The sequence below is a fragment of the Neofelis nebulosa genome, chromosome 1 (genome assembly GCF_028018385.1).
Source record: "Neofelis nebulosa isolate mNeoNeb1 chromosome 1, mNeoNeb1.pri, whole genome shotgun sequence".
NCBI lineage: Eukaryota > Metazoa > Chordata > Mammalia > Carnivora > Felidae > Neofelis > Neofelis nebulosa.
This window is the reverse complement of record NC_080782.1, coordinates 66162299-66189542: the sequence shown is the minus strand read 5'-3', so window position 1 is coordinate 66189542 and position 27244 is coordinate 66162299. Positions and strand designations below refer to the sequence as shown.

General features: G+C 52.9%; 2 protein-coding genes across 4 annotated transcripts; both read right to left on the bottom strand.

Moving 5' to 3' along the window:
- Positions 1-4652: 4652 nt before the first annotated feature.
- Positions 4653-13919, bottom strand: TSPAN17 (tetraspanin 17). 3 transcript variants are annotated; one of them, XM_058724153.1, is made up of 9 exons: positions 13576-13917; positions 10101-10151; positions 9865-10011; positions 8606-8776; positions 6835-6960; positions 6154-6201; positions 5396-5512; positions 5254-5315; positions 4653-4707 (listed from the first exon to the last, which is right to left on the bottom strand). In XM_058724153.1, the coding sequence occupies exons 1-9, from the start codon at positions 13660-13662 to the stop codon at positions 4671-4673; spliced, it is 846 nt and encodes a 281-aa protein (XP_058580136.1). In that variant the 5' UTR covers positions 13663-13917; the 3' UTR covers positions 4653-4670. The 3 variants fall into 3 exon arrangements, with proteins under 3 accessions (XP_058580136.1, XP_058580147.1, XP_058580154.1); XM_058724164.1 differs by lacking the exon at positions 10101-10151 and having other exon boundaries at positions 13576-13919; XM_058724171.1 differs by lacking the exon at positions 5396-5512 and having other exon boundaries at positions 13576-13918.
- Positions 13920-14694: 775 nt separating this feature from the next.
- Positions 14695-18992, bottom strand: EIF4E1B (eukaryotic translation initiation factor 4E family member 1B). Its single transcript, XM_058737253.1, has 7 exons — positions 18975-18992; positions 18437-18636; positions 18025-18120; positions 17194-17257; positions 16299-16412; positions 16018-16157; positions 14695-15684 (listed from the first exon to the last, which is right to left on the bottom strand). Exons 1-7 carry the CDS (start codon positions 18990-18992, stop codon positions 15570-15572), a joined length of 747 nt encoding a protein of 248 aa, XP_058593236.1. The 3' UTR covers positions 14695-15569.
- Between the last annotated feature and the right edge of the window lie 8252 nt (positions 18993-27244).

The window sequence follows — 27244 nt, the reverse complement described above, 5'->3', positions numbered from 1 at the left end:
TCAGGTGAGGGACAGGGAGGCAAAACACGGCTTGCCCCTGCAGGGAAACACCCCAGCAGTCACTCAGGGAAACACCCCTACAGTTACATGGAATGAAGCAGCTTTACACGCACAGACATGACTAAGTCTTCAAAACACATTGTGGGGGTTGGAAAAGCAAGCTGCAGCAAGACAGGGGCAGTATCCTGCCGCTTCAAACACACACACAATGATACCGAACCTTTTCCCTGTGTATGTAATATGAGTGCAAGATTTTAAAAATGTAAAAATGTCCGGAAGGATCTATAGTTCACAGCTGTGATGACAAGGGAGAAAGGCACAGGAGGGGAATGGAATGGGGCAGTAATTCAGTTTTAGTTTCATCCATTTTCTAAAGTAGATTGTGTTCCTATTTTACCTATGCTATCAAAATAATTCAAAATTAAAAGTCTTTGCTCCATCTTGCTTTTTCATAGAAAGCAAGACCACTCTCTGACCACCCCATTTAATACAAAGGCCCACCCCCAACCCCCACACCCCCAAGGCCGCCTACTCTCTCTGATATTCCCATAGCACTCACACACCTCCTCCCCTGTGAGTGCCTCATTCAACGCTCACTGTGTGGTATTTTCTTCCTTCCTAGGTGGGGTGGGCAGCTCTAGCCCAGGGAAAGAGCCCTGCCCACTGCCTGTTTTCATGTAGCTCCAGAGTAAGAATGGTTTTATGTTTTTTAATGGTTGATTATCAAAAGAGGGATAATATTTTGTGACACATGGAAATTATATGAAATTCAAATTTCAGTGTCCAGGAAATTTTATTAGATCACTGCCATGCCCATTTGTTTGTTTTGTTAAGAGCTCCTTTCTTTAAAAAAAAAAAAAAAAAATTAACGTTTATTCATTTTTGAGAGACAGAGCATGAGCGGGAAAGAGGCAGAGAGAGAGGAAGACCCAGAATCCGAAGCAGGCTCCAGGATCTGAGTGGTCAGCACAGAGTCCGACGCAGGGCTCGACCTCACGAACTGCGAGATCATGACCTGAGCCAAAGTCGGACCCTCAACCGACTGAGCCACCCAGGTGCCCCAAGAGCTCCTTTCTACCATAAAGCAGAGTTGAGTGATGGTTGTATGCCCTGAAAGCTTAAAATGTTTACTATTTGGCCCTTTGTGGACAAAGACCGCCGACCCTTGGTCTGGACTGTGAGCACCACAGGGTGGGGAGATCTTCATTTTGTTCCTTATGTATCCTTGTCCTACAGTGTCTGACATATCGATATGTAGGTGCTCAGTAAATCTGATTGAATGAGTGAATGGAGATATATGTGTTGGAACATGTTGCTTGGACCTCCTAGAGGAAGCTACCCCCACCCCCACCCACAGCGTGCAGGGGCCTAAAGGTGGGCTCAGGCAATGTCATTGGCTCTGAGTCCTTGGAGAAGAGTCCAGATGGTGGCAATGCCTGGATTTAGCACCTCCAGGTCTCTGGAACCACGGAATGGACTTGCTCAGCCACAGGGGCCTCCCCTGCGATGACGCCCACACCTGCAGCCCCTCCCTGTCCCCAGCTGATTCTGCTGCACTGCATGGACTGTGCTCTGGTGCCCTCTGGTGATCACTGGGAGTGGCTCCCTCCAAGGTACGCACTACCTTAGCCTCACTGGCCTTCTTCTGAAAGGAAACCCTACCCCAGCCTCCTTAGCCCATCTGACCTCCTCAACAAGAATTCACCAGTCCAGGATCTCTCTTTGCTTTCCAGTTCCCCACTCTGGAGTAGACGGATGTCACAGGATGCCCTCCCGCCAAGCTGAAGCCAGAGGCTGCCAGCAGCATTCCTCCGGTTAGACAATGCAGGCCCAGGGCTATGTGAGGCTCCCAGGCTGCAAGAAGATGGCCACCTTTGTCGTCACTAACGTGCACTCCTCCCTGACAGAGGGTGGGTGACCTTGGTTCCCATGGCCTAGGGACCCACCTAGAGGGATGGGCAGGGGGTGGCCTTATAAGCTTCCTTGTGTTTTCTACACATCTGGACAGATCCCCTTCTGGGTAGGGACTCCTCAGCACAAGGAAAAGAACTGCTCCAGCTTCCACTTTGGGGACAGGAAACATGTCTCTAACCAGCATGAAGTGCTGTCACCACATACACATTATGCCACTAGCAATTGTTCCATCTGTCCCTGCCAAGAGACTGTGGGCTCCAGGACAAGGGCAAGTTTGAGCTGTCTTGCTAATCCCAGCCTCCAGCCAGGGCCTGAGTGGATGGTGGTGGGTGGGGGCAGTGGACAGATGGGTGGGTGGGTGGGTGGGTAAGTGGGTGAATGGTGAATGGAAGATGGACAGATGGATATCATATAGCAAAACTGAGCTTCGGAGAATTCTGGGTCCCCAGCCAAAGTCACAGCCACTCCTACCAGTCATACCTATCCCATCTCATCAGTCCCATTGCCAAATATATTCTGGTTCTACCACTTCCCTCTGCCTCTCAACCACCCCCCCTCTTCAGCACCCCAGGCTCCCTCACGCCAAGCCCACCCCAGCTTCAGGACCTCTAGGGAAACTGGCACCAAAACCTAGAACACTATTCATTCCCCTGGAGCTTCCCAGAGATGGCAGCCCCTCCCACCAGCCCATTAAGGGGTCCCTTCTCCCAGGCACCCAACTGTCACTGTCTAGCCATCCCTCTTTTCATAGCACATACTACTAGCATAAATGTTTACGTGCCTACTTGTGTTTGTGTCTCCTGCACAAGAATGCAGCACAAGGGCCAGGACCTTGACCTTTTCTTCTCTACTTCCCCACCCCTAAGCAGATGCTCAGCTCACACTTGGGGAGTGATAGTTTACTGCCCCTCACTAGTTGGCATTTCAAGTGTGCAGGTTTCACCTAGACTCGGCCGAAGGGCAGGACGGGTGCAGTGCAAGACCAAGAGGGGTCAGACCTGGGTGCCTCTTCCCGGCTGTGTGCTCTAGGCAACTCGTTCCCCTGAGCCAGTTTCCTCAGCAGGAAAGGACTCTCCACCTCATGAGGTGTTGCGAGGTTTGAGGGAAAATGAAAAGGAAAACATTTAAAATCAGAGACCACAAGGCACACGCACAATATCGTGAGCTGCATTTATTGTAGCATGTATAAACCACCCGCCCGACCTGTGTCTTTCGGAGGCCTGAGGACACAGTCCAGCCTGCATCTGGGAGCCACAGTGCTGGGCACATGACCCACACCCCGCCCACCTGCAGCAGCTCCCAGAAGGCCTGAATCGCAGAGTGGCCAGAGACCCACGGGTGACTGCTCCAGAGGGATCCACAGTGGCACAGGGCCCAAAGCTGGCCCCCACACCTTTTGTTTGGCTAGCAGCGTTCAAAACGTTTTTTCATTAGTTGCCAACAACTTAAAAATTAAGATATTTCACATAAAACTCTGGCTCTTTGGCTTCTCCAGATGTCTCACATTAGACCCACATTCCCACTTTACAGTAATTAGCTACAGGTGAATGACAGCCACGAATTTCAGGTGGGAAACTGCTTTGCCACAGTCCCCACCACACCCATTGTAACTCAAAGCCAGTTGCCATTAGCGACTCAATCATGCAAATATTTCTCATTACGAAGCGGTCTCTGTGTCCCATCTCCAGTAATAGTGGGAAAAATCAAAGTTGCACTACAAATGTAGGCCTCACAATGCAAAGGCCCACTTTATTTATTTTTATAACCCACCTGGCCCTGAGGGCATCTAAGTTAGAGATCTATGAACTAGCTCAAACCTCTCCTTTCATCCACAAATGCAGGGGGATGGACAGTCACTCCATATACCCCCTTTGTGCAGATCTGAAAGCAGCAGCCAGACTTCCCAAATCTGAGCCATTTTACTCCTTTAGAAGTCTACAAATTCCCTGAACCCCAAAGAGCTAGTAAGCAGGGTGGACACACCAGGCACAGGGCCGCACCTTGGATGAGGTTGCCCTAGGAAAGCTGGACGCAGGTAATGCTGTGCTGATGCGCACTCTGGTGGCCATGAAGCAGCTCTGCAGGCCACCAGGAAGATTTTTGAACTGGATTCCAAGGGAGCCTAGGAGTCAAAACCATCAATGGCCCCCAAACCTGGCTCCCCCTATCCCCATGGGTGCCAAGCTCAGGCTTCCAGCTACTCCTTCCCAAAATCTTCCCGATCTCCATCCCACCCCTCGGCCCCTCTCCTGGGCACGCTGGCACCCATCTTAGTCCCCAGGAGGACCAGACCCCTCCCAGGCTGTGGCCTCTTCGGGGCAGGCTCCAGCCTCCCCATTCTTCTCACTCCCATGCTTCAATCCGGGCTTGGCCCACAGCAGCCTCGCAGCATTTGCAGAGGAAAACCCTGCAGAGGTGGGGGAGGCCAACTCCCAGCCTACAGGGTCAGGCAGGGCACTTAGGTGAGCAGAACAGGCCAGGCAGAGAACGGGAAGCATATGTCCCAGGAGATGATGCCACTGAAGAGCCGTTGTGGCCAGATGGCCATTCTTCACAAGATGCTGGGGAGCTGGATTTTTATGTGAAATACACCAAGTTTTAAAGGTTGGCTCAATTGTATACACTGCCTAGGCCAAGAAAACACGCTGGCAGGGTGCATCCGGGCCGGGGCCCCAGGTGGAGAGTACTGCTGAGGCCCTGCCGTTGACAGAACCTCCGAGATGGTGGGCGTAAGCCAGTGGTTTTCAAGGTTTTGTTTATTTGAGTAGTTTGTAGCCATCATCATGTTTGATCCTGAGAGGCAAGCGAGGGAGAAAAAATTCTTGGACCCATTTTAAAGTCTGAGACATTGAGGCCAAAGGGGGCTTCTGGCAGGGTCAAGGTCACAGCTAGTAGAGAAGACAGCTCTGAGGCTGCATGAGGCTGTGTCCCCAGCAACAGCAGGCCCCAAGCCTGCCCTAGTAGCCATGCACACAGACATGTGTCTCAGCCTGGGCGGGGGGCCCCTCCCACCCCACCTCACCCCACCAGGCCTGGACCCTCTTAGCTGGGCCATTCCTAGTCCCCTGGAGAGCCCACCACCCAACAACAGCCGCAATGGTGGCTCCCTGTGCACACTCACACACACACCTGCCCTCCATGCACACAGCTCCAGGACAGGCAGCCCGGGCAGAGGCACACAGCTTTCTCTACAGGTGCACAGCGCACACACACTCAAGCTCCCTATGGAGCGGAAATACCATAGCCTTGCCCATCATGGGTATAGTGGCAGGGGAAGGGGTGGGGGGCGGGTCCCTGGGTAGGCCAGGCAGGTGGCCATAGCCAGTGTGGCAGCCTCACCAGTTGGCCTTCACTGCCTTGATGTCACTCACAAGGTTCTGGGCCAGGCAGATACCAAAGATCTGTAGAACAAAGAGGCAAGTGAGGGAAAGTCTGCCGGCAGGGCAAGGGTGTGGGGGGGCATGCTGTGCTGAGTCAGTACCTGGAGGAGGGCGATGCCCACAAAGACCCCAGCCACAACGATCAGGTTGTCCTGCAGCCACTTCTCAAACTGGCCCACACAGCCTTTGGTGTGGATGGAGCCCTGCTGCTCCAGCTCCTGGGGACACACAGGCAAGGGGCTTGGCCCACCCACCCCCATAGGCCTCCTCTCAGCCTAGACTGCCAAGCTTGTCTCCACCCCAGGGTCTTACACCTTTGCACCTGCTGCCTGGATGGAGCTCTACCACAGGGTCTTTGCATGACAGATTCCTTCTGGTCATCAGAATCTCGGAACAGATGCCCCCTCCTTCAGGAGGTCTTCCCTGACCACCCGGCCCCAATCCTATCAACCTCCCTTACTTTATTTGCATTCAAGCTCTTGGTTGAAATTGTCACATTACTGTTCACATGTATTTATCCATTAGCTTTCTTTCTTTCTCCCTCTACTAGTGTGGGAGCTCCTTGAGAACAGGGGCTCTGTCTACCTAGCTCATGACCATGAATCCCTAGCATCTAGGGCACTGCCAGGTGTGAGCACCAATGGGTGCTCGACAAAGAGCTGCAACAAGCAAACACACTTGTGTCTGTGCTCATGGGTCCACTGCCCCCATGTTTGGTAGTACCAAGCTCTAGGTGCCTGGATGGTTCCTAGGACTCAGTACCCCCTCCCCCACAGAATTCCTGAGACCTCACAGAGGAGCTTATGGGAGGCTGTCCTTTCCATCCCAATGCCCCCAACTCTGTCCCCACCCCTCTCACCAGCTTGAGCCGGACATCGTAGCCACACTGGGTGTTGAGGACATCTTCCTGAGGAGAAATAGGCCAATAAGCAAGTTGGTGAGGGGATATCCCACGGGGGCCCATGACGCCCAGCACTGGAGTGGTTCTTGCTTCTCAGGGGAAGCAGATGGAACCATGGACTCTGCCATGCCCACCACTCCTAGACAAGGCTCACAGAGGCCCACACACCTCTTTCCTTGGTGCCAGGACACATGGCTACAAACGCCAGCCTGAGCTGCCTCCTGTTTCGGAATCCTGCCTGCTCGTGTTTTCTAAGAATGGGAAGAATCCTGGCCCTCAGTGTCCCAGGTGAACTGTGCTGGGAGAGAAGTCACCAGGAGAAGTTTCTGCTCTGAAGAAAGCCATACAAGGGGTCAGAAGCCCCACGCCCGACCACACCAGCATGGCGGCCCAGCGGTGTGGCAGCTGCCTCACTACAATCATAGAGACAGGTTTTGCTGAAGGGGCGCAGGCCCCACTGCTGCCCACGGACACAAACTCCTCAGTGTAGGAGGGGTGCTCCCATGTAAAATGACCCCCACCCCCGGCACCCAAGGCCCCCAGAGCAGGGCTGAGCCCAGCAAGCCCTGTGGTGGATTTTTCCCATACTTGGTCTGCGCACAGCAATGCCCCTGCCCCTCCTCACCACATCCCACTCACCGCAGGGTCCCGGACGCAGCAGGAGAAGGGCACCCCACAGCGCTCCCGGCTTGGGTTCAAGTCAGTGCAGTTGAAATAGATATTGAGGTTCCAATCATTAGGCCCTCGGGCTCCGCAGCAAGACCACTAAGGGGCGAGAGGAGAGCCCTAGGTGAGCCAGGCCCACCCCAGGAGCCCCATCCAGTTTGGAGACAGGCCCAGGCTACAGGGAGACAGGGCAGGGCTGTGCTGCGAGGGGGTCTAGGGGCAGCTGGGCAGGTGGGCCCCTCCTCACCCTCCCAACTGAAAGGCCAGACCTAAGCCCAGACCATCAGAGCATCACTATGCTCCTGCCCAGGTTGGTGGGAGCAGGGGGGTACTGGGAAGGGGTGCCCTGAGAAGTGGGTATCAGGCCAAGCCCTGTGGGGGAAGGTACCACTGAATCCCATGTCTGTACTGGGTCTCCCCACACTTGCCCCAGAGATTTTGCAAAGACTTTCTCTCTTCCTCTCTGCAGGGACAAGAGGGTAACCTTGTCACCGTCATACACCCTTACACTTCATAAATGCCACAGCAGCACCTGTATCCCCAACACCTCTACCCAGAATATCGTGCACTGCCTCCCTAGGCAGAGCAGGGAGAGTGAGGCCTGGCCAGCGGCTCTGTGTGCACAGGTCCCAGCAAACAGCCTGGCCTCTGCCTGCCTCTTCTCGCTCTGCTCAGCACTGATGTTCCTGTTGGGGAACATCTGCCCCTCTTTCCACAACCCTGCTTCTTCTCCAAGGCCTTCCTCTTCTCCACCCTTCCTCATTTCAGCTCTTACCACTATTCACAATTTTGTATACACACGTGCGCGCGCACACGTACATTTGTCTGTTTAGCTTATCATCTGTCTCTTGCCCCAGACTGCCATCCCCATGAGGACAAGTCCCAGCTTTTTTCACCACTGAATTCCCAGCAACCTTCCCAGGGTCTGGCACACAATAAACCTGTACCAATTCTGTGTTGAATGAACAAATAAATCATATCCTAACTGCCTCACTATATGTCTGCTCTGTCCTGAGTTGAAAAGTCCTCCAAGAGGTACCAGCTCCGGTTCATCTCTGGATCCCGGAACAGTCTCTTGGGTTGACGGCCCTGAAGGCATGTAACTGTGGAAGTGGATGTGACTGGGTGAGACTATGTGTAAGTGGGTGTGAGTGGATGAGGAGGTGCAGGCAGGAGGTGTCTAGGATCTCGTGAACTGTTCACTGACTGCTTCTTCACATTGGTTAGGTATAGAGTTTAAGAGCAGAGCTTTGGTTGAGGGGGAAAGTCTCAAACTCTAACATGTCCAGATGCCAAACAAACAATAAAAATGAGAGAAGAGGGCCAACAGGTATAATAAAATAAAGAGTGGCAGACAATGGCAAACAGAGAGCTCCTATACCAGCAAAGGGGATAGCAGCAATGTAACTGCAGCCAAGACTATGGGTCCAGAGTTTATTAGAAGGGGAAATTTATATTTTTATATCAAATTTTCTCCTTTAAGTGTATTGTAAACCTTGGCCTACGACCTGCCAGTTTGGAGTCTCTGGCCTCTGTTCCCCAACACTGGGTCCTTGCAGAACTAGGCATAATGGGGACCTACAGGGATCACGTAAACTAGCTTCCCCCTCAGACAGGGGCCTCCTGGCTCTTTTCCCCGGGGCATGGGTGGAGGAATGGTCCCAGCACACACGGGGACTTATTCTTTCACACATCTGCCCAGCAGGAGCCTCATGCAGGTAGCCCAGGCTGGTGCTGGACTCACATATTCCTGAGCAAAGTCAATGAGGTTCTGGAGGTCAATGTCGTCCCGATAGGCCTTAACATTGTTGTTGATGAAGAAATTGAGCTGGTCTCGAATCCAGTCCTTGAATACGAAGGCCAGAATCCCTGTTGCCAGTTCCAGGAAGAAGATGAGGCCGAGGAACACGGAGAACTGGGGTGGGGGACATACAGATTGTAGGGATCAGAGGTGCAGGGCCTGCAGGTGCCACGGGGCAGAGCTCCACCCCCACCCCAACCCAAGAAAGTGGAGAGTCCCCACCTTTTCTCCCATTAACATTGTTTTATGATGGCGAAGGACAGCACTGCTCTTATAACCCACTTATTCTGCTTCCTCTGGTAATCATCCTGTTTTCGTTGAAAAACCACCCTCCACATAGCCTTTAATTTAGTTCCTGTGGCTCAGGCAGAGCCATCTCCACCTCCTTCCCCATTCCCAGATAGAGGACATAGCCTGTTAGAGGAGCCCACCAATCAGAGCGCTACCTCTCCCAGGGCCACAGGGATTGGTCCAAAGACAGCCAATCTGGACCAAGAGATGCAAAGAAGGGACTGCTTCTGATTCTTGATTTCTACTCAGGTCCTGCTCTCAGTCAGATGAAACCCATCTCAGGCTCCTCAGGCTCCGTGCTAACAGCAAGGAGCCTGCTTGGGATTCTTTCCTTCCTTCCATCTCTCCCTTCCTCCCTCTTTCTCTCTCTTTCTTCTTTCTTTCTCTCTCCCTCCCCCCCTCCTCCTCACCTCCACTCACACATGCGCACATGCCTGCACTCTCTCTCTCAAAATAAACTTAAAAAAAAAAAAAAAAAAAAAAAAAAAAGACTGGATGACTGGTTAGGAAGAGAGAGGTTCAGCCTCTAGTAGGGGTTCCCGGAGGGGCAGTATGAAGCTAGCCCCCACCCATTCGTGGTCATCCTTCCACCCCTTGGGGAATGGAGCCAACTGGAGGGACAGAGAAGAGAAACAGAGAGACCAGGCCAAGTGACATTGCGGTGGCCCCTAGATCCAAATGTACTGACACCCAGCACACCCCTGGGCTTTCCCTAGTGAGCCCATAAATACCCTTTCATGCTTAGGCCCCTGGGTTTCAGTCATAGTAGAAAGAATCCTATATAGGTAATACAATTCTGACGATTACTGTTATAATAACGGAATAATAAAACTACCCATTATTAAGTACTAACTATACAGATGTGGGAGGAGGTTGGGGTCCCCAGTGGGCCTAGGTGAGGGTGTACTCACAAACTTGAGCAGGAAGGTGTTCTCCCGGAGGGCCCCGATGCAGCCAGCAAAGCCCAGTACTGACATGACACCTCCAACCACTACGAACAGCCATACGGGGTCGAGGCCTCCCAGATCTGTCAGCGCTGAGATGTTAGAGAGAACGCCCTGTGCCAGGGGAGCAAAGGCAAGTGGTCGGCCCGATCCTCCCACCACCTCAACCCATGGCAGCCCCACGCCCTACTGCACCACCTTACCTTCTCACCCCAGGCCCAGAGGCCAATGGCCAGGAACAGGGCTCCCAGCACCTGCAGAAGCAGCATCAAAGAGCTGAGGGTTGGAGCAGCATCCTTCCCCACCCGGACAGAGCCCCCTCCCCCCTAGTACTCAGGGTCTTCAGGAAGCCAGGAGGAGAGAGAGGAGGAGGGGTGGGTCCAGGGTCCTTTCTACCTTTCCAAGAATACATTCCAGTGTTTCTCCCCCACAAAACACAGCCTGGAGGATGGAACCCACCTTAGCCCTTCCCAGAACTCAGAACTGGAGCAGAGGATGGCCAGGATACTCCTGCCAAGCAGCAGCAGCAGCAGCAGCAGCAGCTATGTCCTGAGCCTCTCCTCCCACCAGACCTGTCTGAGTTCTGGGCTCCTAGCCTCCTTTCTGCTCCTTCCCAATCTGGCCATTCCACTGCCCTCCAACTCTGTGATGGTTGCCCTACTCCATTTTCTGTTTTCATAGCTCATAAGCAAAGACCCCTGAATGACAAGGAATCCCAATGTGAGCAGGATCCAGCTGAGGGACCCTAGTCTGGGCGGGTGGCTGTGCCCTTGAAAACTTCTGGTCACAGTTCTGCCTGGGCCTTCTAAGCACAACCCACCATCCGGCCTCAGTTCCTTACTGGGAAGAGCCCTGGATGTCAAGGCTATCAACCTGAGACTGGGCAGCTCCCCGGATGTTCAATCCCACAGGAAGAGTGTCCCTCCTGCCCCAGCCAGCACAAGGCCGTGACCCCACCTCTTCAGACCTTCCCCACCCACCTGCTTTCATAGGCTCCTCCCCTTCCCCCCACGAATTCCAGTCAATTCCACCATGATCACCCACTTTAACGCCTTCCTCTCTCTGACCCCAGACTCCTCCCACTGCTGTATTCTTCTCTGGAAATAGCTTTCCTTCCCCTCACCTCTATACTAGATCTGGAATGTGAAACCAAACATCACTTCTCCTGCCTCATCCCATTTGACCCACCCATGGCCTTTAGACAGGTGACTGACCACTACTTTCTCCTTTCTGAACCCCTCCTTGGTTACCCAACACCAATCCTCTCTCTCTGCTCCTTCTCAGCCTCCCTCCCAGGATTCACTGCTTCACCTGCCCTATGCACATGGCCACCCACCCACCCCCCACCCCCAACCAGGTTTAACCTTCAGCCTTCTGCTTTCTTCCTCCTCCACACTTATTATCCACACCATCAGATGCCGACATCTCCCAGATCTCCACCCAAACCTCTCCCTGGCTCCAGACTCCTTGTCCAACTGCCTGCTGCAAACACCTCCAAGTCCCAGGCCCTGTTCCATGTGCCGGGAATATATCAGAAAATAGAACAAATGAGCTCTCTGCCCTCATGGAGTTTACACTCCAGTGGGAGAAATCCACAGTGAGCAAACAAGGTAATTTCAGATACCAACAGATCCTTTAAAGAAAACGAAACAGTGATGCAGTGGGGAGTGACTGGGGGTTGTGGAGGCATGCTTCAGTTAGGGAAAATGGGGATATTTTAGCTGAGGTCTAAATAGCGAAAAAGTGTAGTGAGAAGGAAATTCCAGGTGAAGGGACTGGCAGAGGCCCAGAGGTAAGATCATGTTTGGTGGTGCGAGGGATAAACTGAAGGGCAGCAGGGCCAGACTCCAGAGGGTGCTGGAGGCCATGGGAGGAGTCTGGACTGTATTAATTGTGGGAAGGTTCTCAGCAGGGTAACAACCAGGGTCTGCTTTCCTTTAAAACAAACAAAAATCTTGGAGCCTATATGATAGGCACCTCCCTCCAGCCACCTTGACCCAAACCTGAAACGCTCTTGGCCCTCCAAGCGTCCCAGTCCTGTCAATTCAGCCTCCTAACTTCCCCTGGAGCCTTCCTCACTTCCCACTCCCCAGCCCCTAGCTGTGCCCCAGCCCTCCTCCTAGATCTCCCACTTCCAAGCCCCATGCCTCTTACCCACTCTCCCCATGCAGCCAGACAGATCTGCCTCTAGTACAAAAGCCAAAGCAGACCCATTATCCAGCACTGAAGCCCTCACTGCTCTACATTGCCCTCAACATAAAATTCAAGCACCAGACCAGCCTTTCCTGCTCTGGCTCCCCACCCCCACTCCCCTGCAAAAGTTGGTGTGCCTGCAAAGAGCCTGAGTTTCTCTTGCCTGTCCCCCTTGACATGGGGGGTTGGGGGGAGGGGGGTGGGACTCACTATGCTCAATGCTCTGCCTCACCTTTACCCACTGCCCTCTTGGCTCTGTGCTTATTGGCCCTGTCATTCTAGGTTAAATGACTTAACGTCTCTGTGCCTGTTCCCTCATCTATAAAATATAGATAATAAATAAAATAGCTGTGTGAATACAAGTTCGAATTCATTTAATCGGCCTAACAACCCTGAGGGGCAGGCTTCATTACCCCCACTCCCAGGAAGGGAAGCTGAGGCCCAGAAAGAAGTGACTTGCCCAGTCTCAGAGCTCTGCTTGCTACACCCAGGCCTCCAGACTTCCCCACCAGTACTCTGCACATTGCCCACACCCTGGAGAGCTGAGCATTGCTGGAACCAGAAGGCCCATCACACAGGGGCGACTGCATGGGCAGCACGTGGGTGGAGGGCGGTGCCAAAGTCTTGCTGAAAGAAACAGAATGGGCCCGGCATTTTGACACAAGGCAGCAGGAGCAGAGACTGCAGAGGCAGCAAGCAGCCTTGGAGATGGGATGGGGGAGGGAGAAGGGAAGATGACTTGGCAGGGCCCTGGGGACACAGATGCCACCCGGGGAGGGGCACTTGAAGCTCCCTTCTCTGGCAGGGGCAGCAACTGCCCGCGAAACCTCGGTTTTGTCAGCTGTAGAATGTTGAATTCTGTTCCCCAGGGCCACCTCAGGACGTCTCAACAGGGGAGATCTCCTGCCCCCAGCAGAGGACTAGAGCTATTGGCCCTCCCCCAGCCTGCAAGCCTCCTCACTGAGGAGCAAGACCCACACACCACCCCTTCCCCGCTCCCCCCCCCCCAAAGGAGCTTAAGGCTGGGTGAGGGAATCCGGCCCTTCCCTTCGCGGAGACACTTCCCTCGGTGGGCTTAACAAGGGTGGAGTTCAGCGAACACCCCACACCCCAGAGTAGCAATGAGGCTGGATGGGAGAATGGGCGACGGGGCACCAAGAGCATCCCTGGGACCCTTCCCCTTTCTCCACCTGGACTCTGGAAGATACCAGGAGACTCCACCCCCACATCCTACCCCGGCGGCGCCTGGGACCCGCCTCCAGCAATCCGGGACTCTCCGTAGTTCCCCGGAGTGGTCCTGGGAGTGGGCGTGGAGTGGGAAAAAGAGATGGGGGCTGGGGGGAGATGGGGGGGGAAAGACCGCTCTCTGCCTTCAGGATTTGGGACCGTCCCCCTCCCTCCCCCCCAGCCCCTGCAGTAGGGGGCTGAACCTCCTTCTCCCGCCACCTGAATTCAGCACGGGGCCCAAACCCACCCCGCTCTCACCCAGAAGACAATGTTGAAGCCAAACAGGAAGTATTTCCCGCAGCAGCCGACCTCGGGTTCCTGGAAGTGCTGGTGCTTGCCCGGCATGGTGAGCAGTCGCCCGCCGGCCTGGGACCGGAGCTGGGGCTGGCCCGGCCCGGCCCTCCACGGGCCGCCCTGGGCTAGAGCCGCCCGGGGCCTAGCCCGGCGGCTGCGGCTTCATGGCCGCCGCCACACAGAGAGCCGGTCGGGTCCCGCCCGCCCCGCAGGGACCGCCCCTGGCGCCCCGACCGCCCAGCTCCCAGCCCTCTCAGTCCCCTCAAAGCCCCGCCGCCTCTAGGCCTGACTCCGCCTCCGTCCTGCTCTGTGCCCTCGGAGCCCCGCCTCTAGGCCTGAGTCTGTGACCTCCGGGCTCCGCCCCAGGCAGGTTCCGCCCCAGGCAGGCCCCGCCCCTCTGCCCGACTCGGAACCCCGCCTCTAGGTCTGACTCCGCCCCGAGCGCCGGCAGCGTTCTCTTTCCCCCCCCACAGCGTCCTAAGGACCTGAGAAGCTTGACGATGGCACCGCAAGTCGCAGGTACGAAACACCCTCAGTTGCTCCTACCCCACCAGGCACAGTACCAGCGCCACTTCAGTCCCCAGCCTTGCTGTTGGAACTCAGTCCTGGAGAAGAGTAACTGATGCTCTAATGAGCAGATGGGGATGGCGATATGGATCGTGTTTTTAAAACACAGGACATTTTATTACAGTGTAATCGAAGCAGACGCACTTTTCACTCAACGGAAATTAACTCTACCTACACTGGCTCAAACTCAGGCCTGATGACATCTAGGTCTTGTGAGGGCCGCGGCCTCTGCTCCCCGACACTTCAGTTTTGCCAGGGGCATATACTCGACCCCCTGGCTCAATGACCCTCTGACATTGAAACCTCGCCGACTCTTCCCATCTTACCCCTCTCCCCATACTAGATGGATCCCTGATTGGGCCCTGGGCGGGGGGTGGGGGGGGTGGGGGTGGGTCTCACGCGAGCCCCTCAAGGCAGGACAGGAGATTAAGGTTTTGGGGGGCCCAAATCTTACTCAATTTTAGAACCCTCAAAAATAATTCTAATAATTCTAATAATTCAGAAGTGAGTGTTTATTTGGAGCAGGAACAGAAAGGGGCTTAAACTTCATCACCTTCCAGTTAATCCATCTCAAACCTAACCACCACTGTCCTGTCTCATCTATCTACCCGCCTCCATTCAGCCTGACTCTGAGGCAGGCAAGGCCCAGACAGCCCTGGCCACAGCTGAGGAAAGGGCAAGTAGACACACAGGACTCTCTCAGTCCTTAGCTCACCACATGTCTGTGAGATAGTGGGGTTCTGCCTGTAAGCCTCCAACGCTTTTGATCTACAACCCCACTTCCGAGGCCCCACCCACGGCTGCTTGAGGGAAGGTACAGGATACTGGGGAGGCTCCAAGGCTATAAATCTGATGAAAGGCAATTCATAAAAGTTTAAAGTAGAGTGATTACAAAGAGGAAAGCCCATCCCCCTCCTGTCCTTGAGCTCCTGCTCTCAGAGTGTCAGTGGTCTTGGGCCTGCTCCCCCAAATCAGAAGAGTCTGGCCCTCAGGTCACCCAGCCTCTTTCTCAGGGGTGCAGAGAGAGTAAGTGCTGGATTGTAGGGTTCTCTTGCCATCTTTCCACCTTCCTCTGAGCTCTCCTTTCCCCAGTGACTCACCCCCAGCCCACCCCCAGGTGAAACAAGGAAACTCAAGGCTTTCCTCCACCTGTTCTGCATCCTCAGGATGGCTCCCTGACCACAGATCTATGCCTAGGCCCCAACTCATGTTAAGCAATGTTCATATTCACTCCAGGACAAGTGAGAACCCGGTTCTCTACCCCCTAGTCCTACCCAGCATCAGCACTGTAGCCCAGCATCCCCTTACTTACAGACAGACAGACAGACAGACACACACACACACACACAAACACACACACACACAGAGTGAGAGTCTCAGGAGCAGCTGAATCACACCACAAACTTATTCTTGGCTAGGGAGTTGCTCTTGGTGGCAGTGTCTGCATGGGCCTGGTACCCAATGACGATCTTCGTGGAGAGGCCCAGGCGCTCTTTGTACACACGCCTGGGGGAGGAGTAGGAGAAGAAATTAAATAGCAGCAAGTCCTGGAGATCACCTGGGACCCTGGGTCCTTTGCCCATATGTCCTACCCTAGTTTCAGCCACCATCATTCTTGTGACGTCTTACCCATGTGGAAACCCAAAATATGACTCTTTACGCAAAAGAAAAGAGTCCTGCTGGAAACAGCTTGAAATCTGGATTCCAAACCCTCATATACATGGGTAAGGAAAAAGGAGGAGCTGACATGGAGAGTTCCAGAGGTCTCCCTCACAGGCCAAGCCACACCACCCTCAACTTCTCCCCTGGAAGAGACCCTGTGCCAGAGATATCACTCACCCAATGTGCAGCACGCCCGCCTGGTTCTCTGCCTCCCTGGTCCACACAGCAATCTTATCTCCCTTGGTTCGGATGTTGATGACAGCCCCACACACCTCCCGGCTGTGCTCCTCAAAGCTCTCCCCGATCAGACACAGCAGCTGGGGCCAAAAGGAAGGATGGTGAGACCTCCACCTCAGTTACAGGGACTGCCCCACTGTCCTTGATGGTGCCACCACACCAGCCAGCCTCTTCTCTTGGGGACCTCCCCCGCCTTCCCTCCCCTCCCAACCTCCACTCACGGTCTCCAGCCACAGGCGGTCCAGCTCACTGTGACGCTGCTGCTTGGCAAGACTGACCAGCCAGCGGCCACCCCTCTTATTCCTGCTATCTTCCCACATGGGCTCAATGCCATCCTAAGAGGTGGAATGACAAATCAACTGCCTCCCTTTCTTCAAAGGGAAGTGGGGACACAACCATCTTCCCAGGCGCTGCTCTGACCCCTAAATAAGCCTCAGTAGGCCAAGTTCCCTCTTGCTTCCATTCCCTCTGTATGGGCAGCTTCCACCTTCAGCCACTCGACCCCCCAGACCCTCCTATGAGCTCCCACAATCCCCTGATCCTCAACACTGGTCATCTTTTGTAGCCTTGTCATATATGTGTGTATGTTTGTCTCTTTTACTGAACTGAGCTCCTTGACGCAGGAGTTCAAAGGGGGGAGGGTTGATTAAGGAAGCCTCTGGGGCTACCCTAGTGTGTGGAAGACCAGACATCCCAGGCTGGGCACAGACCCCCTGGGGAAGTCTTTAAACACTGATGCCAGGGCCCCACAGTACATACCTGCTAGGTCAGCACCTCCAGGGATGGGCCTGGACACTGATGAGGAGTGTCCTCGGGAAATTCTGATGCATATGCCTAGTTCAGGAGCCAGGCCAGAAACCTGGGCTCCTTCCTGGTTGCCCCTTCTCCCCTCTCCCCTTCCAGACTCATAAATGTCCTATAAGTACAGCTCTAGTCTGACACTCTACCCAAGCTTCTGTATATAGCATTTCCTCAGATTGGAAGTCCCACCTTGGCTCTGAGGAAGGCTGTCTGTGGCACCCCACCCCCAAACTCTCCATGAGGGAGGAATGCAGAAGCTGAGCTGAGGAGAATCAGCCCTCCTGTGGCCTGAGGGGGCGGGTGGGCAGAGCTTACCTTGAACAGGGCGTAGTCACAGCCAGAAGAGAGCTTACTGGCCAGCTGGATGTGACTGTACATCCTGGAGAGAGCCCCCCACCCCGCCCCAATCCAGGCTGAAAGTCCAGACTTTTTAAGGCCTGGTTCCAACCTGCCTCACCACCCCAACTTCTTACCAGACCCCACTGTTTTCCACCCACCTTCAGGCCTCCAAGCCTTTGCTCACTCACCCTTCTCACCAACCCCTTGCCCTCTTCTATCTCTACTTACCCAAACCGTCAAATCCCACCTTCTCCCTGGAGCCTTCCCTGACCATCCAAACCCCTCAGGAGGCTTTTAGAGCCCCAGTGCCAGGGCAGGGGGTGTTTTGGGATTCACCCATGGACACTATCAAGCAGCCTAATCCTCACTTTGTGGCTGAGACCAGCTCAGAGAGGGGAAAGAACTTGTCCAGAGTCACAAAGCCAAGGAGTGGCAGAGTCAGGGTCAACTCCTGGCTCCTCCCGCCTCTCAGACTCTCTTCCAGGTGTGCAGGATGGTTTGGTGTTGATCTGGCTGTATTTCATGGACGCAACACACACAAACAAAAAAGCTTCCATGCTGTTCTGGCGTCTCAGCTCCTCCCCTGAGACTCTCTTCCCTAAGCCCTAAGAAGTTTTCAGGGGGGCCTAGATCCTAGTCCCAGTGACCCCCACCCCCAAGCAGAACCCACCAAGCCTCAACCCTCAGCAAATGCTGAGAGGTCGCAGGGAGGGCTGGAAAGTGATGTAGGAAACAGCTCCCTGGAGGGGTAGGGTCTAGGAAGGACCCCCCTGGCTCTGGCCTCCTCTACAAGCAACAGACACTCACGCCCAAAAGTCCTCCACGGTGTCAAACTTGGTGACCAGATGCAGGTTGTCCTGCCAGGCTCGGCTGCGGTCATTCTTGAAGAACCATAGAGCCCACCTGGGGATAGGAGAGGCCAGGAGGAAGCAGCGAGCCCCTCCCAGGCCCAGAACCTGCAGCAGGTGCTGGCAGGGAAGTCCCACCCCTTCAAGTATAAATAAGGAGATGGGATTTAGGTACGGCCTCCGCACGGTGACTGGAGTCAGTGATCCTGAAAGACTAGGACAGGATGGGGGAATTGAAGCCAGAATCTCTGCTGGGTTAAGGCCAGAAGAACCAACGGGGCCCAAGTCTTAGGCTAGCTCTGACCTTTCTTGGATGAGGGAGTGGGGGCAAGAGAGCAAGGCCGGGTGCAAGGCCACAAAGCCTGCCTTACCTGTTCAGCAGCGGGTGTAACTCCAACTTGATCCCCTGGGGGCCCCCATCCTGGGCTTCCTTCCTCCTCTGGGACAGCTGATCCCCAGGGGGATTCAGAGCCCCCTCAGCCATCAGGACAGCCACTGCTGCCCCCTCTTTCTCTTCCTCTTTCTCCTCCTTCTCCTCCCAGTTTTGGATTCCACCCTCAGCCTCTCCAACCTGACCAAAGAAAGAAATCAGGGTGAGCAGCAAGCTCCAGCCCAGCCACCCCAGCCCCATCCCTTGCTACACGAGGGGCAGGAAAGTGGACTCACAGGGCTAGCAGTAGCCATGCAGCTGCTTGGGCTTCGTCCCAGTTGGCCCTCAGCTGCGGGCTTTTAACTCACTTGTGCCACCCCACCCCCCAGAGCATGGGATGGGGAGGAGTCAGCGTGGTGTTGGGGGAGCTCAGAGGGGAAAGGGCTTGTGCTATGCCTTCCATCAGCAAGCATTTAGTGAGCACCTTCCACATGCAGGGTGGGAGGGGGACAGTGTGACCAGACAAACCCAGCCCTCACCCATAGGATGCTGGCCATGCGAGGGCTGGGACACATGAAGCTAAAGGTCAATATTAGGGGTCTGCCCCTAGTGCAATCACGTCTCACAGAGGACGGGCCTAGAGTTTAAAGTGGACCATTCCAGAAATGGCAGAAACAGCAGCTCTGACAGTGTTCATAGCCAGGTCAGACCTTATACACACATTGGGGTATCTGTTTGTCTCTGTTGCCATTCATTTGGCTACCAATGTCATCTGACACCCACGTTTATCTGGTCTCTGGGAACATCTGAGTTTTTTTAAATACATAATGATTTTGGGGCGCCTGGGTGGCTCAGTCAGGTTAAGCATCCGACTTCAGCTCAGGTTGTGATCTCCTGGTTCGTGAGTTTGAGCCCCGCATGGGGCTCTGCGCTGAGAGCCTGGAGCCTGCTTCAGATTCTGTGTCTCCCTCTCTCTCTGCCCCTCCCCCACTCACGCTCTGTCTTTCTCTCTCTAAAAAATATTTTTAAAATGTTTTTAAATACATAATCATTTAGAAACAGGGAGACTGTATATTAAAAATCTACATTTTTGGTTACTCTTGAAAATTTGGGAAAGTCTCATGACACTGGAGCCTCCACCTCACGAATCCACAATCCGATATGCACCCCCCCCCCCCACTGGCCCACTGCATTCCTGCTCTTCTGAGTGTTCTCAGCATTGATAGGGAAGGGGGAGGGGCAGTGCAACAGTCACATAGCCTAGGTTCAAATCCTCCCTGCCTGACTTCAGCCAAGTACCTGAACCTCAGAGTTTTCAGTTTCCCTGTCTGTAAAATAGGAATGTTAATGATATATAATTCAGAAGCTTACTGTATTAAATGATATAAAACACCTAAAGCCCCTAAAACAGGGCCTGCTGCAGTGGTCAATACAAATCAGCTGAGGGCTACCTTAGGGTGCAGGAGGGAGGGGTGGGGAGGGGAAGAGGGAGGAAAAGCTCTGGCTACCCTTTCCCTGCCTTCTCAGTAGCACACTTTTCTGCAAGGGCTGAGACCTCCCCAAATTTCTTAAGGCTTCTCACCCTCCCCTTGGCCACTTTTAGGGTCTGAGATCTATAAAGTGACCAGTCTCTTCCCCTCTCCCACACCCAGGGAAGTCCATGACCACCTGGAATCAATATCCGCCCAACCCCCATCTCCTAAGCTCTTGTACCTGCCAGGCATGGGGGTAGGTGCTAGAAGGAGTGAGGAGCAAATAATGAGTGACCCCTGTGCTCTGCTCTATCAGGGGAGCCAGACATCAGGTCCTCTCACAAAGACCTGTGTAATCACTAACGCAGACCTCTGAAGGAAAGGAATTTGCAGATGGGGAAAGATAAAGTCCACAACCTGAACTGGGGGATTTAGAATGGCAGTTCTCAAAAAAAAAAAAAAAAAGAGAGAGAGAGAGAGAGTGGCGGTTCTCAAGTGCACAGATCAGAATCACCTGCAGGGTTTGTCAAACAAGCTGCTGGGCCCTACCCCCAGAATTTGATTCCTTAGCCCTGGGCTTGGACCTGAGAATTGGCATTTCTCTCTCTTTTTTTTAACGTTTACTTATTTTTGAGAGAGACACAGTGCAAGCGGGGGAAGGGCAGAGAGAGAGGGAGACACAGAATCTGAAGCAGGCTCCAGGCTCTGACTTGTCAGCACAGAGCCCAACACGGGCCTCCAGCTCACGAACCATGAGATCATGACCTGAGCCGAAGTCAGACACTTAACTGAATGACTCACCCAGGTGCCCCTAAGAATTGGCATTTCTTTATTTAAAAAAAATTTTTTTTATTAAAAAAAATTTTTTTTAATGTTTATTTATTTTTGAGAGAGACAGAGACAGAATGTGAGTGGGTTAGGGGCAGAGAGAGAGGGAGACACAGAAGCAGAAGCTGGCTCAGGCTCTGAGCTGACATGGGGCTCGAACTCATGAGCTGTGAGATCATGACCTGAGCCAAAGTCAGACGCTCAACTGACTGAGCCACCCAGGCGCCCCTAAAAAATTTGTTTAACGTTTATTTATTTTTGAAGGAAAGAGACAGAGTGTGAGTGGGGGAGGGGCAGAGAGGGAGACACAGAATCAGAAAAGCAGACTCCAGGCTAGGAGCTGTCAGCATAGAGCCTGACGCGGGGCTCAAACTCACGAACCGCAAGATCATGACCTGAGCTGAAGTCGGACACTTAACCGACTGAGCCACCCAGGTGCCCCAAGAATTGGCATTTCTAAGAAGTTCCTTGAGGATGCTGGTCAAGAATCCCATTGTGAGAACCACTAGCTTAGAGGCAGTTCATGGATGAAGTGATGTTTGAGCTGATACCTAAGGTATGAGCAAGAGTTAACTAGGTGGGTGGAGAAGGGCATGTCAGGGAGCAGCATGTGCAAAGGCCCTGGGGCAAAGGGAACATGGGACACTGGAGGAAAAAAAGGAAGACCAGTGTGGCTGATGCCTAAAGGAGAAAGGGATAGTAGGTCTTGATCTTAGGAAAGTGAAGGGCCACTGAGTGCTTCGGGTGGCTATAGATGGACTTTCCAGCAAGTTCTTTGGGCTGCTGTGTAGGAAACAGACCCTGTGGTAGCAAGAGGGAGTGGAAGAAGATCTATTAGGTTGTTAATGTAATTGTCCAGGTGACAAATCTGGTGACAGGGAAGATAGAACATGATGGATTTCAGAGGTGTTTAGAGGAAGACTGGGGTGTTTGGTGATGGATAGGCTCTGGAGAGGTGAGGCACAGTGTCCCAACTACCTGCTGCTACATAATAAACCACCCCCAAATTAATGGCTTAAAACAGCAATAATCATCTATTTTGCTCACAGATCTACAATTCAGGCCATGCTCAATAGGGACAGCTCACCTCTGCTCCAAAGTGCTGTCAGTTGGAGTAGCTTACAGGCTGGGGCTGGAGTCATCTGCTCACTCAGTGGGGCAGCTGAGGCTGGCTGTCAGCTGGAACCTCAGCTGGGAGTGTTGGCTGGGACAGCTCTATGTACCTCTCCATGTGGCCACTTGGCCTCCTCACAGCATGGTGGCTAGGTTCCCAGAAGCGGCATCCCAAGAGATGGGAAGCAGAGGCTGCCAGTTCCTTAAGGCCTGGGCCCAAAGCCTGGCACATCATGTCCGCTGTATTCTATTAGTGTCCCAGGGCCCACATTCAAAGACAGGGACATAATCCCACCTCCCAATTGGAAGAGTATCAAAGAATTTTGGACAGAGAATGCACTGGAGGAGGGCCAGGCTTGGGGAAAGATCATGAATCTAGATCTGATGGAGAAAAGGGGAGAAAGGACCCTCTTCAAGTGCCAGACATGGTCTTAGCTGCCTTAGAGTCCTGGCCTAGAGCCTGACATGGAATGGCCCTGCCAGCCACAGTACCCCTTCCCACCATCTTCCACATTTTCCAGCATGGGGCGGCCCGTGGAGTCTGGAGTTAGGTGACTAAGGAAAGACCCCAGAAGCAACCCCCCTGGTCCCATGGGGTCCTATGGGTTGAACAAGCTGGGGCTCTTGAACCCCAATCCTACCATACCGTTCCTAAAATGTCTTGAATTTGCCCATTCCTCTTACTTCCCACTGTCCCAGCTGCAGGCAAGCCCTGTCATCTCTGGCCTCGGCCACTGCCCAAATCTCTCCTAACATTCTCCTTGCTCCTACTTTCCACCTCCCTATAGAAGATTCTCCATTTGCCTCAGAGGGCTCATTTTAAATATTAATCTGATCACTTAAATCCTCTGTTTAACACCCTCCAGGACACCCAGGGTGTGATCCAAAGTCCAGGTTCTGGGCCTGCTAGTTTCTGCATGATCCAGCCTCACAGTACCTCAAGCACACTGATCCTCCAACAGGCCAGATTTGCTCCTGCCTCAGGGCCTTTGCACTTGCCATGCCTCTTCCAATTTTTGTGTGACTGACTTCTCTTTGTCCTTCAGGGCTTCGCTCAAATGTCATCTTTTTTTTTTAAGCTTATTTTTATTTATTTTGAGAGAGATATAGAGAGCAAGCAGGGGAGGGGAAGAGAGAGAGGGAGACAGAATACCAAGCAGGCTCCATGCCCTGTCAGCACAGAGCCCGATATGGGGTTTGAACTCACAAACTATGAGATCCTGACCTGAGCCAAAATCAAGAATCGGATGCTTGACTGAGCCATCCAGGCTCCCCTCAAATGTCACCTTCTTAGAGAGGTCCTCCCTGACCACCTTATCTAAAGTAGACCACTCTCCATAGCATAATTTATGGAGTTGTAAAGTCACTATGTTGTACACCTGAAACTAATTAACATTTTGTGTCAACTAGACTTCAATAAAAAATAAAGTAGACCATTCTCCCCCGTGCAGTCTTTAACTCATCACTGTTTTATTTCCTTTTTAGCCCTTAGCATCACTCATTCATTCTGTCAGCTATCCGGTCAACAAATACCGACTTAGCAGTTACTTTGTGTCAGGCACTGTTTTGGGCCCTGGGGAACACAGATGTGAATGAAACTGATGGGTCCTCCTGCTTCACAAGGCCCTGGGACTAAGCCCTTGGACTTCATCACTGCTCTGTCAGCACTTGCCATTTCGTGATCTCCTCCAGTCATGGGCATCAAACGTCACATATACAATATACCCCTGGTCCTACGTGAAATCCAGAAGAACATATCCAACAGCCTGTTCACAGCTCCACCCAAGTATCTAATGTGCATCTGTCTCAGGCTTATTGTATCTAAAGTGCAATTCCTGGGGCGCCTGGGTGGCTCAGTCCGTTAAGTGTCTGACTTTGGCTCAGGTCACGATCTTGTGGTTTGTAGGTGTGAGCCGTGTGTCAGGCTCCGTGCTGACAGCTCAGAGCCTGGAGCCTGCTTCGGATTCTGTGTCTCCCTCTCTCTCTGCCCCTCCCCTGCTCATGCTCTGTCTCTCTCTCCCTCTCTCTGTCTCTCTCTCTCTCTCTCAAATAAATAAACATTAAAAAAAAAATTAAACCAAAGTGCAATTCCTGACTTTCTTCTGTCTCCTGTCCCCAGACCTGCTCCTCCTATCATCTTCTCCATCCTCCCAATTGCTCATCCAAAAATTCTGGAATGATCCTGGACTCCTCTCTTTCTAGCTCATCAGCACATCACTATGTCCAGCTCTACTTTTTTAATGTTTTTATTTATTTTTGAGAAAGAGAGAACGAGCAGAGTAAGGGCAGAAAGGGAGGGGGACAGAAGATCCAAAGTGGGCTCCCCGCAGAAAGCAGCAAGCCTGATCCAGGGCTCAAACTCACGAACCGTCACCAACCGGGAGATCATGACCTGAGCAGAAGGCGGTCACTCAACCGACTGAGCCACCCTGGTGCCCCAGCTCTACTTTAAAACATATCCAGGATCCAGCCACTTCCATCCACCTCCCGTCACCCCAGCCCAAGTGGCTGTCATCTTCCCTGTATTATGGTGATGGCATCTGAACTGGCCCCCACCCACCTTTGCCTAGGAGCAATCTGCTCCCTACACAGCAGCCGTTAAAAATGAAAGGGGTGCCTAGGTGGCTCATGGCTCGGTCAGTTAAGCGACTGACTCTTGATTTTGGCTCAGGCCATGATCCCAGGGTTGTAGGATCGAGTTCTGCGTTGGGCTTGCGCTGAATGCAGAGCTTGCTTATGATTCTCTCTCTCTCTCCCTCCCTCTCTCTGCCCCTCTTCCCTGCTTGTGTGCTCTCTCTCTCTCTTTTTTTCAAAAAAAAAAAAGGAAAAAGATCACAGGGCTCCTCTGCTCCCAGGAGAGGGTTTGCACGGCCCCAGAATCGCCCTGCCTCCTCTCCTACTCCCTGTGCTCCAGCCGCGCCACCTCCCGGATGGTCTTTGTTCAGGGCCCTCTCCTGCCTTGGGACCTTACACCGGTCCTGCCCTCAATTCCTAACTCAGGTAAGGCCTTCCCTGCCCGCTGTATGTAACCGTCCAAGCCCTTAGCTCCACGCCAGCACTTTCCATGCCCTTCCTTACTCTTCGCTTCCTGTCCCAGCACAGCACCTCCCGACACACCATATAGTTCACTTACTTATTTTACTTATCTGCCTCCTTCTACTAGAACATAAGAACCCAGGCCTCTTTCCTTCACAGCTGTGTTCTCTAGTACCTAAAGTAGGGCCTGGCTCTTAGCAAGGCCTCGGAGGTCAGAGTGAGGAGGCAGGATTGACCATTAGATGTAGCAAGGTGGACATCCCTGATTTGGACAAGAGCAACACAAACGAAAGCATCTTATTTGGCCACTAGTTCTTTTGGTGTCTGTCGCTTCCTGCCAGAATGTTAAGTTTTAGAAAAGCAAGGACTTCATTGGTCTCGTTTTCTGCTGAATCTCTGGTACCCAGAACAGTACCTGGCACATGGCGGGCACTCAGGAAAAGCTGATTGAAAGCAATAGATGCCAGTGGCCAGTCATAGGACTTCTCCTCTTTGGGTGTTGGTTCCAACATCTGGAAAATGGGATTGAAAATGCCTGTTCTAAAGGACTGATTTTAGGGATTGATGATATAATGGCTGTCGTGCCTGGGACACGGTAGGTGTTCAATAAATATCACATTCCTCTCTCTGTTTCCAGCCCCCACCGGCCTGCCTCTCCCCCCACACCCCACCCTGAGGCCTCTGGACAGCTGGAATGTTGATGAATGTTTAATCGCACCGTCAGGCACCACACACAGTGTTGTAAAGGCCCATCTGGATTTTCGCAAAACCCAGGAAGGGCTGGGATCACCAGGAGCCTCATGATCCTCTTAAGAGGATGCTTTCTGCTCCAGCTGCTCCAGCTGTTCCAGTGAGGATTTTCTCCCAGCCCTGCCCTCCCCCAAGCTTCAAAAACCATTCTCCTTAGCATATTCTCAGGAAGAGGAGAGGGAAGAGAGGAATGGAGAGACCCATTTTCCTGGGGGAGAGAGAATGGAAACAAGGAGGGGGGATCCCTGGGAACTCACATGTTTAGGGCCTGGCCAGAAAGAAGCCCAGGGGCCTGCCCTAAAGGGGGAAGGGGGAGCATGTGGGCTGCAGTGTGATACAGGGTGAAGTATCCGTTGTGCTGGAAAGTGGCGGCCCAGTAAGTATGCTCCTTCTTCTGGAGATAGTACACGTAGAAGGAGACCAAAAAAAAAAAAAAAAAGTAGCAGATGTTAACACCTGGTGAATCTAGATGAAGAATATTTGGGTATTGATTTTATTAACATTGCAATTTTTCTGAAGATTTTATTCACTGTACTATGCTTGCAACTTTTCTCTAGGTTTGAAGTTTTTCCAAATAAAAACAGTTGGGGGCAAAGAGAAATAGTGACAAAGATGCTAGTGGCCCACTCAGTGACCATTGTCCCCTTGTCATACTTTGGCTCTGGGAAGTCGTATGCCTGGCTAGATGACCACAATTTTCCAGCCTCCCTACAGCTAGGCATAGCCAAGAGACATGCAGAAGTTGTTAGCTTCCAAAAATTCCTTGTGAGAGAGACAACTGGCAGGTGTTCTTTTACCCTACTTCCCCTCCTCCTGCTTTCTGCATAGATATGATGGCTGGAGCTGCGGCAGCCATCTTGGACCATGAGATGACCTTGAAGGTAGAATCCATGTACTAAGAATGGTGGAGCAGGAAGAAAGGAGTCTAGTTCCTGATGAATCTGGACTTTTCCACCTGCTGGATCCTCTGCCAAGAATGCTCACCATCACTTACTTGTAGGGTCCTTCTCATCTTTCAAAACCCAGCCAGAATGTCACTTTCTCCTGGAGGCTTTCTGTAGGTGCCCCTTCCTTCCTGGGCTCCCGTAGCCCCTGTGCTGCTGTTAAAGTCCCTGATAGCCACTTGCTGTGAATCCGAGGACTCGTTGCTACTCATCGCTTTGGCCCCTCGGTAGCATTTAACCAGCTCTCCTCTAATCCTCTTGGTATCCCTACTACCACTCCTTCCAGCTTCTCCTCTTCCCCGTGCTGCTCCATCTCAGTCTGTTAGCCAGGTCCCCTGCCCCTGGCCACACAGGAAGTTTGCAGTGCCTCAGGATTCTGTTCTGGACTCTCCTTTTCACTCTCCAGGTTCTCCTGTGCAACTGCACCCTCCCCATGGCTCCAGCCACCACCTCTGTGCTAATGACCCCAAATCCAGCGGTGTGCTAGGCTGGCTTAGACCAGCTTATGAGAGCAGTTATTAAATCTTCAGGAATTTCTGAGCCAGGTGTAAAGTCATTATTTAAAAATTAAATTCTATAAACTTATGGTTATATAAAAATTATGTTTAAAACATAATAAACACTCGGGGTGCCTGGGTGGCTCAGTCGGTTAAGCGTCCGACTTCA